The sequence below is a fragment of the Scatophagus argus genome, chromosome 9 (assembly GCF_020382885.2).
Source record: "Scatophagus argus isolate fScaArg1 chromosome 9, fScaArg1.pri, whole genome shotgun sequence".
NCBI lineage: Eukaryota > Metazoa > Chordata > Actinopteri > Scatophagidae > Scatophagus > Scatophagus argus.
The window spans coordinates 6,589,422-6,599,990 of record NC_058501.1 but is presented as its reverse complement, the minus strand read 5'-3'; the positions used below and the strand labels follow the sequence as shown (position 1 = coordinate 6,599,990).

Here is a 10,569-nt window from a genome sequence, read left to right as displayed (position 1 = left end):
TAGTGGTGCTTGGATGCCCTTGTCCATGTGTGATGGATATGTGAAACCATCTGTGTTCGATGTTGTTGATGTCTGTCTGTATGACTCCGGACAAGATATGGTGGCGTGGAACATCCCGGCTGACAGGTTCTTACATCTTCTTTCTCGTGGGCTGTAGCCTGGAGGGAGGCAACCACAGCAGCCTCTGTGGTCAGCAGGTCACTCAGAATGTCATCAAGAACGAGGAGTTGAGCCATGTCTTCATCCTCAAGGGTTCCTAGCTTCTCACTTCTAATATAGTAAACAATCAGGTCATACAGTTCTGGTTCACTTCAGCCATCAAAGTTGTCAAAGTTGCACCATCATCAGTCAAAACTTTCAGGTTTGAGTACTCAAATCAGAAAGTCTCTTCTGGATCTTGGAGACGAGTGCTTGTCATGTGATGACAGTGGCCAGGCTGACTTAAGATATATATCCTTTATTATTACTCATTATTATTATTATTATTAAATGATCCTGGACGAGCCCCCAGTTGTTACTGACACCAGACCCAAATCTGGGCTGGTAGCAACCGTTACACAGGCTAGGAGGCAATAAATCGAAGTTGTTCTAATAATATTTTGATGATGTGAGTTTTGAATGCAGGGCTTTTGTTTATTGTTCTTGGAATTGTGTATTTTTATTATTAAGGCAGTGCTGCTCAAATTAATTAAGGATCTGAATGTGTCCTCTTCCAATGATATTCTATTTTATTTAATGTAGATTTGTTTCCTGTTCTGGATCGTATCACTTTGCAATAACCCATTTCACCCCCAATGATGAATCAAATTAACCTTATCTTAAATAAGGTATACCTTTGAACCTTGCTGAAAGGTAATGTGTCAGACTGCACACATGCAATATGTGCATGTGTCTGAATGGGGTGGTATGTGTGTGTTCCCATATATGCATTCAGCCTGTCGACATCCTCCTCTCCACTTCCTGTTGGTTCTCTCTACTGGTCAGTGTCATCTCTCAGCAGTCCATAGTTTGCTGGTAACACAACACTGGAGGCTAATAAAATGCTGCGCAGGCAATCAGCTCTGTAGCATCTGCTTCTGGTCTCAGCCTCAGACCCAGCACCACCAGTGACTTTGCCTGTTGCCTATTCTCAATCTCCTGCCGGCTCTTGATCAACACAGTGCAGATAGTCAAGAGTTTTTTCCACTCTTTGAGCTGAGGGAACACTGGAGGTGTTGTAAAACTGCAAACGAGCCCATGCTAACATGATCATAAGCAGGGGAGACACACAGTTCAAAATACATTTTTGGACACAGAGATAAACTCATTGGTTGAATTAAACTCAAGTGGATGGAGCCAAGAAGCTGCAATTTTTGTCTAAGCACATGCTGGATAAATGGCAAACTAGAATGACAAAGAGCTTGAAATATAAATTAGATTATAATGGCAGAGGTATTTTCTCTTTCCTTTTTGACATTCACAGTCTTTTAAAAGTCAGTACTCAATGGACATGTATGGCTAATTTGAACTTAGAATGTTACCTTTTTGCTGTTTTTAGTCATGTTAGTGGCTCTAGGCATGACAATATTGATCTGTTGATCAGCCAGCCCACTGCTTTGGTCCAGAATGAAATTTCTGAACAACTAGTGGATAGACTGAGTTGAAACTTTGTAAATACGTACATGGTTCCCAGAGGGTGAAGCCTACTTTGAGTGATACTCTGGTACCTGGTTGGGTTTTTAGTGAATTGTCAGCTGTTACTGTTTGGATTGCCATTTGTTGCAGATATCCAAAGTATTATACTTATTGTAATAATAATTTGATTATAATAATCTGATAATTTTCTGATTTTTCCTGTAGTGCTACCAGCCAAGATTGCATTTTCCAGTCCAATATCTCAAGATCAATTAGACAGACTTCACAATTAGCTCAAATTAATTACTACAATGCTGTGGTTTAAGGCCAAATATATATTAATTGGTAAAGGACGAAGCATAATCTACCACTCAGATGTGTGCTGCTTAAGTCAGCTCTGAAGCAGCTCTATTCACTGGACACTGAAAAGACACACTGAACACTGGGCTCGTGACACAAATGTATGCACACATGAAATCATTTGTTGTGAAACTTTTCCTTTTTTGAGAAGAAACCAGTGACAGCAATGCTGCTCACTTTCCAACTCTGCGTCATTCTGCCTAAGCATAGCTTCCCAGAGCTGCTAGTGTGGCTGTTGAAGCTTTGTTTATGTATGTCTTTGGCTTCATTGTGGTTTTACTCAACTAATGAGGCAGTTGTCTTTCAAAGGTAAAACACACAGACACACATAAGGTACTTTGTATTCATGTATGTGTCAGATTGGTTAGTATGCTTTTCCCTTGTGCTCTGTCATTCAGATGTCGTTGGAGGAGATAAACAAACTGTTTTCTTGGCCCTACTCTAAACAATTTATAGTATTTTCTGCAGCATACTAGCACACGGTCATTATTTACTGTAATTGGAAGTAAATGCATAGGCATAATTGGGGAAACAAACATGCACGGGAGGCCATGCATGACGAATAACTGCATTAGCAATTTGATACAAATTAAATCAATAGAGCCCAGCAAGACTGTGATTTACAACAGAAGGGGATAAACAGTGAGGTGAATCAAGAGGTGAACCAAGCTTATGATTTGTTTGTGCAATATGTCTACATTACCCCAATTTACTAAGCTAAGGAGGCATTCAACTCATGATAGTAATGTTATTGTTAAAGAAGCCACTGTGTAACCACATCACTTGCAGGCCACAGCCTCTGCTATATAAAACAGCTCCTTTAATAATCCTTTTTTAGTGGATGATCGGAGAGGCTGAGAGAGAGATGTAACCTGCATTGCCTTCCTGTAGTGGTTGAGTGGTTTCACTGTAAGATTGATCCAACCGATCATCTCATTTCCTCTCTCATCTGCCATAGCAGCCAAAGCGCTGATAGTTTATCCGTCTGAGAAAGTGATTTTAAGGTGCCAAGTACAACACAGGAAATGGCTCTGCAGACGTCCCAGTGTGTGGTTATGGCAGGCCCGATTGCAGGCATTAGTGAGGTTGACCAGTGAGCGAGTGACAAAGCAATTCTGAGGACTGTTTCGTTGTCAGTCACGCAGAACTCAGCTGACCAGAGACATAAATCGATCTGACACAAAGCAGTTGTGGTTGTTTCTTGTAAGAATAGGGTTTTGTTCAATCTCACTATACAGAATGGGAAACTGCTGAACCATTGTGGATAGAACAAGAGAAAGAAAAGGACAAGATAGTAATGATGAGGAGGAGGCATCTAATTATAAACTAAGTTGAAGAAAGCACACACAGGCAGAATAAACTTTTTTTAATGTCATGTAAAAATGAAACCGTGGAAGTGGCTTAGATGGAGCTGAACAAGGATGTTCTTGCAGGCTAAATGCAAAACAGCCAGACTAAGTGCATCTTCAGCAATAAGCTTTGTTGACTACATTTACAATACAATGAGCTTTCCAGAAATCCAATATGCACATTGACTAAAAATATCACGTCTGAGTAATGCTGTAGAGGGAGCAACAGAATGAAGTAATGTCCCTTAGGAGTTTGGCTTCAATCTTTCCCTCCAAAGGAATCAAATGAAGTGGAAAAAAAATTTTGGCCACACTATCCACTGATAGATGGAGGGCAGTCTCACCACAGATATGAATATATCTCATATGTATCTACTTGTGCACACACCACATAGTTTCATGTTCATTGCACACTGTTATAGCACACCATTTTGGGAAGTGTTCTAATTCAGTCTCACTATTAAGAATGCTGATCGCTGTATAGAACTATTTCTTTTCACATGCAGTGAGTCCATCATTTTGATATGGAGGACGTCCCAAAGTAATTCAATACCCCTGTTGCTGAATATGTCCAGTATTGACCCAGAATTCAAAAGTGGATTGTTTTAAGCTTTAGGTTGTATTAACGCATTTCTCATCACTGTAATCCTTTCACCCGCTGTTTGTAGCAGGTTATAAAATTTTAGGTTCAGTAATTGGATGGTTCTTGGCAAAATTTACTTTGTGATTATAGTTAGCATACCTTTGAAGTGCTTAGACTGGGAAAAATGAATAGGACTTTTACTTCTGGAACCAGGGGCACTGAAAATAACTTCTCCCATTTCAGATTTTATTCTTGAGCTTTAGAGATGCTTCCAGGCATATTTTGTTACTTTCAAACAGTGCTGTGCTAGCTGCTTCATCCTGTTTCCCATTTTTATGTGAAGGTAAACTGTTGACTGCACGTAAGTGAATTTCTCAAAATGTCAAACTCTTCATTTTACCCTTGCCCCAAATAGTATCTCAGTGGTATGTAGCTTCATCTTGCTCTGCCTGTCTGCATTTTTCAGAAACCTTTCTTTCTTCCAGGGTGGCAAAGCCTACTTAGCCCATCTCTGGACACTAAATGTCTCCACAAAACATGTTTGAAGTGAAATGTTAAGGTCAGCAGCTTTTGAATATGAGGTAACACTCAACACCTATGCAAAGTCATATAAACACACACATACTTGCACACATATACACACACAGAGTGTTAGCACTGACAAGATGGAGGAGTGTAATAACACCTTTAAGAAATTAGCTGATGGCAGCAGCTCAGCTGCTCCTCGGCCTCACCTGAAGGGATTGACTTACAGTGGAGCCAACCAGATATCAATATGGGTGATTTAACGGTGCATGGCTCAGGGATAAAGAGCTTATGCATGAAACCTCTGGAAATACACTTGAGCTTGGCGTGTAAAATGCTGTCGCTTCAAGCAAATCCCTGATTAAATCCCCCAAACACGTTTAGTTGGCTGTATGAGGGGAAGCCTGGTGTTGACTGTGAGGCACAGTGCCAACCATGGAGGAGGACAGATAGAAGGGGGGTGGGGGTGGGGGTGTAGTATATGTCTGACAACCTGCAAGTGCATTACATGCTGCAGATGAGTCTGTTTGAAGTCTGCAATGTTAATGGTTTCCCATTGGCATTTATGATCCTCTGTGGGTTACAAGAGTGACAATCTCACAGATGGTGCCACATATGAATATCATTCTGACACTGAATGGAAAATACTGATGGGCTACTTGGGTAATGTACCCATTATATTCCTGTAGTTTGAATTAATTGCTCAATACTGTCATATTGACTTTTTGGCATAAGTAGCATTGTTGTTGGCTGCCCTTTAAGAGTTGGAAAAGTTTAATTTTACATGAATATAATGGTGAGAGGGAAATAAAAAGGAAGAGGTAAGAAATGAATGTCTAGCACTTGCATGTCGCACCTTTTTTCTCCAGCCAGCAACACCAGGAAAACTCAATAAATGAAATACTACTTTAACATCTGTAATACTGGCTGTGAAGAGAACAAGACAACACTGGTTCATATGGATCATTAATTTTTATTGCCTTTCCTGGAAATCTCTTCATTTGGCATTTTACTGCCATTTCAGGAAGTAATGGCTATTTTTCTGGGATGCACACACACTTGTAAGCTCTGTGGTCACAGACAGAAAAAGCCTTAGCAACACAAACTTGCATTAGTTCATTGCTGCAACAAATGATTTTTAAATACTAATGATGGCAGAATACCTCATTAGACTCTGGTGATTCAGTCTTTTCTCTTGAAACACTCTTGTTCATCCATGTGTGCACCAGACTGGCACTTAGAATACATGTATATGTTGTGACAGCAAACACAGAAGGAATGCAACTGAAAGAAAGCACAGCAATGGTGTCGCCTTGAGCTGTTTACAATAGACTAATCTGCCCACGCATCTCATTAATAAGGCTGACTCATGTCATCTTGAATGTAAGCATTGAAATAGAGTCACGCAGCCCAGAAAATGAAAGGACAAGAGACCAAGGTAACAGTGACACTGCATAAGAACTGTCAGCACTTGTCTTGTGAAATGCAACATTTGGCTGTCTATATGAATATATGCATATATCAATGAATTCTAGTGGTTCATGCATGATTTATGAGCATTACAGGGTACATACCTGCATGAAAAATGACGAATGGGAATTATGTGGCATTTTTGAAATTCTTTTCTACAGGCGTCTCCATACAGCATTAACAACCGACAGTGTGAAAAAGAAGCTTGCTTTCACATGTATTTAGCTAAGGCAGAAACTAAAATCTTCCTCAGCCCTTAAAAGCAACTTAGTCTCTGACATGCCTGGACATTGGGGCATTAACATTTTTAGCAAGTCTGCACGTGATAAACCTCTTTTCCTAAGCTTTTTGTGATAACTGCAGTATTTTAGTCAGCAAATCACCATGATAACATCAAGTATAACCTTTTGAAAAGAATGACATCTCACTTTGGAAGCATAATTAGCTCTCTGAAGTAGTGAAGGCTTAAGGTTTTGGAAATAGGGCATCTCTTTCATGTATGATTAGATGTTCTTAAGTTTGTCTTCACGCAGAGGGAAAGAGAAAATGAAAGGAGCAGAGTAGGGAAAGGCTCATCAACCTTAAAATGTCACAGGCACTTGACTGTGGTCACTCTGGACCCTTTCTACATGCTTATAGTGTGATTACAGTGAGGAGAGCATTGCAAAACCTGTAGGAGAATAAAAAGTCTCCTCTGGCAGGAGAACTAGAGGGTGAGGGAAAAAAGAAGTGAAGAAGTGCAGAGAGGATCAAGTGCGAGCAGAGGAGGGTGTACAGAGTCAGCGCCGTCGACTGCAGTCAAATTGCTCACTACAACCAAACCGACGTGGAGCTTTGGCTCAGATGCATGAAGCTGGGCTTTACTGGCTTACCTCAGCACTGCACCAGAGAGGGACTGTCACAGGATATTACCATGTGGACCACTGAGCTGATTCTCTCACATCACAGTGGACAGGGACATCTCCACATCCCTCCTCACTCCCACTCACCTGCCCTGGGGATACACACTTCTCTTACTTCCTGAAATGTGTCTCTGCACAATTTTGCTCTTGGAAACATTCACATTAAATATGAATAGCCTTAATAATAAATGGAAGCTCTCAGAGATTGCATCCTGGGTACAAAAAGATCCACCGTTTGTGACACAAAGCTCTTAACATTCCTACCATTTCCTTTCACGGTTCATTTAAAATCTTTTTGAACAAATTTTATACCACATAATTTATTTCAGGCCATTCATCACTTTGAGTGCTTTTCTTGTCCCTTCTGGTTGTCATGAGGATATACAATATGGTATTCAAGCTATTTCTACTGCAGAAAAATAGTGCAGAATTACACTTTGAATGTATAAATACAGTTTTAAGCTACAGTGTGTTAGAGAATGTGTGTGAATGGCATTAATTCGTCAGTTCTACACAAAATGCTTTTATGTTGAGTAGTATTTTAAGTCAAGGATTCCTCTATTTCCTCGTCCAGGGACAAGTGCACAGAAGAGTGGCTGGGACTGGATCTAGTTTTCAAGCTGATGGAGCCATACTGTTTGGCTGAACGCTTGGAATAAGCGATGACCTTTCTCCTGTACATCTCCCCCTTCCACATGGAGATCATCAGCAGCGTGGAGAGCACCACGCCGCCCAGCGTCAGCAGGCACAGTCCCGCTATGACGCACCGATCCAGATGGGCACCTATCCGGGCGCTCTCCATCTCCAGACGCTCCATCTCCCTCGCCGACACGCTGTCGCGGTCCACCTGCACGTTCCGAGGCACGGCGTAGGAGATGATCACCAAAGAGATCCCAGTCACTAAGAACGTGACTGCACTGATAAACCCGTAGTCTATAGACGTGCCAGAGCCCTCCCCGAAGGAGAGATCATCCTCAGACATGAAGGAAAGCTCCGGTAAAGTCTCGGAGCAAGGCTCGCAGTTACGCATGGGTCTGTGAGTACTTTTACAACTAGTCTCCGGGCTGGCCAGTCGCAAGTTGACATTCTCATCAATATATGTGAAAGAAGTCTCTAATTCCTCGTCGCAGCACACCCGGACTTTCTCCTCCCCGAGGTGACCGAGTTTAACCTCCGCGCCTGCCTTGCGCGGCGCCGTCCTTGGTGCTGAATGACACCGGCCATGGCAGCTGCGTGCCTGGTTACAGAAGCCCTCCCCGGGGAGGACTCCTCCTGTTGATTCGCCTGATTTGCGGATATGCAGCGCGCTGGCAACCCGGTCAAGGACGTCGGGATGATCGGGCTGTTTGCCTCCCCCATCTGCGGGAAGCAACTCTGGAGAAGCCATTCGTGTTCCACCACCAGCTGGTTCACTCTGAGCCTTCCACCCACGATGTTGCCACTCCACAGCATCCCTAATAAAAGGACAGACACCAGCTCTGAGTTAAATGGTGCATTTTAATTAGATTACCCTCACCGTAAAGCACGAAATTTTACATCCCCCGTGAGCAAAAACTTACGTGCGTAATTTGGAACCGAGCGCAAAATGCACATACCTTTACAGTAACTGACATCAACACCACTTTAAAGTTGATCGGATGGTTTAAGAAAAATCCGTGGACCCTTCTTGAAAGGCGCTTACTGTGATTCTGATTAGCCAAATGCCTCTGTATCCAATTAGGAAAACAATCCACGTATAAACCGAGATTAAGCTGTATTCTAATTCAGTTTTAAAATCGACACTGCCTATAGCATAGATACAAAAGCAAAATTGGACTGAAACTAAATCACACACGAAATATACATAATTAGAGTCGATTACTTCACAGAAAATTAGACTGAAATTGTTTCACACTTCAGCCAGTTTAAATATCAAATAAATCCGCTATGAGTGTCGGAAGCTCCTGCACACTTTATTTCAATCCAGCAGAAGATGTGTGATGCTTCTCTGCATAAGGGTGGACCAGTCGTGCACAACGCGGTTTTATTATTTCCCTAATCCCTGACAAAAACCTCATCAGACTGCACAAATATAAGGAAATACACTCACCGCGTTATTTCAGCATCCCTTCCACCCCTTCATAGACACTGCAGCGGACGAGGGTGCACAACTGGGACTGATGAAAAAGGCTTATCAGTGAATATGCTTTGAATATATTCTCGCCCTGCTCGATACTGTGAAGGCAGACTGCACTGAGAGGAGATCTCCGTTAGTCCCTCCCACACACAGAGCCTCAGCTGCCCGCGCTGTGGCGCTGAAAGGAGCGCCGCTATCTGTGAGCCGATTGGGATCACTACTAGTCAGCCAACACACACACACACACACACACACACTCACACACGGGATGAGAATTTGAAGGGTTGAGGCGAACCTTGGGACCTGACAATCATATTTTACTGGCAGTCCCCTTCCCGTAGGAAACATTTTAGGATAATTTGATGCCACAGAAATTTCAGCCTATTACTATAAAGCTTCTGGAGGCTAAGGACAGGTTAGCAGGCTATGAGATCTCTTTCTCCCTCTCTCTCTCTCTCTCTCTCTCTCTCTCTCTCTCCCTCACACACACACATCATCATTAAGAACAAAAGACACAAAACAAGCCTCTACCAGAGAGTTAACAGAAGCTTAAGTGCCATAAATAATAAGGCTGCTGCCATGCCAGTGCTGCACATCACACATACAGGAATATTACATTAACCCCAAAAGAGATATGTACAGTTAGCACTATAAATTCAGTATTTAATATCTATATTTTACAGTATAGACTCCCTAACCCATAATGTTGTTACAACTACATGATTTAAGATCAAGACGTGGTCATGCACATGATAATCTGTACTGTATGTTGTCAGTCTCATCATATCAGAAAAATCTGTCCAGCGGTCCTGTACAAACAACATTGTTAAACTGCATTTATCATGCACCATCTGTTCTACTGTGCTCTCTCAGAAGATTACTGGTCACTATGTCAAAGCCATCCTAATCCATGTTTAATCTAGAGATCTAATAGGTCATTTGATCTTTGCCCCATCGTAAATCTTTGGCAGGTTCATCTCATCTTCAGAGTACACATGAAGACAGCATCTTTGAATATAAGTGATTGACAATTAACACAGCAAATGATTCTCTTTAGAGTTTGAGTTGAGTGAGTTTCTTTAGAAAGTGGCACTCTCAAGCTGATGTTGAGGGCAAGTGACCATCAGTGATTTAAGTGCTTAATCCTACTTTCAACTGAATATTAATTTGCTGACTGTTCCACCTTATTTAGCACAACCAGGCAGCAGCTATAAATATAGTCGCCTTTTCCTGGAGTCCTAGTGGCTGGGTGAACGGTTTTGGCTCATTTCCCAACAAGACTCCATTTAACAGATGAGTAAAGAGAGAGGGAGAGTAAGGGAGAGAGAAAGACAGAGAGGGAGTGAGAAAAGAACAACAATTTACGCCACCATTTTTGTTCCAGAAATTGTTTTATAGAAGGGGACTCATAATGCTTTATGGTGTGTTTAGTCAGATGGGAGACAACTTTAGTCTCTCATGCAGAGACACAGAGATAGAGAGAGAAAACTGAAATATAGTGTGTGCTCAACTGAGGGGTAACAACAGCCACCTATCAGATGCTATCTGTCTGTAACAGTGCACCACTTTCCTGCTGGCAAGGACACCAGGTTTGGAAGAGGAGGGGCAGCTGGGGAGTCTGCAGTCTGAAGGCGGTAAATCCTCATAGTG

General features: G+C 42.0%; 1 protein-coding gene across 1 annotated transcript; it reads right to left on the bottom strand.

Moving 5' to 3' along the window:
• Window positions 1–6,181: 6,181 nt before the first annotated feature.
• LOC124065436 (transmembrane protein 74) lies at window positions 6,182–9,334 on the bottom strand. The gene is made up of 2 exons (XM_046400836.1): window positions 8,893–9,334; window positions 6,182–8,257 (listed from the first exon to the last, which is right to left on the bottom strand). Exon 2 carries the CDS (start codon window positions 8,188–8,190, stop codon window positions 7,345–7,347), a length of 846 nt encoding a protein of 281 aa, XP_046256792.1. The 5' UTR covers window positions 8,191–8,257; window positions 8,893–9,334; the 3' UTR covers window positions 6,182–7,344.
• Between the last annotated feature and the right edge of the window lie 1,235 nt (window positions 9,335–10,569).

Bases quoted from the DNA above. Each gene is read 5' to 3' on its own strand.
- LOC124065436 (XM_046400836.1), bottom strand. From the start codon at position 8,190: ATGGCTTCTCCAGAGTTGCTTCCCGCAGATGGGGGAGGCAAACAGCCC.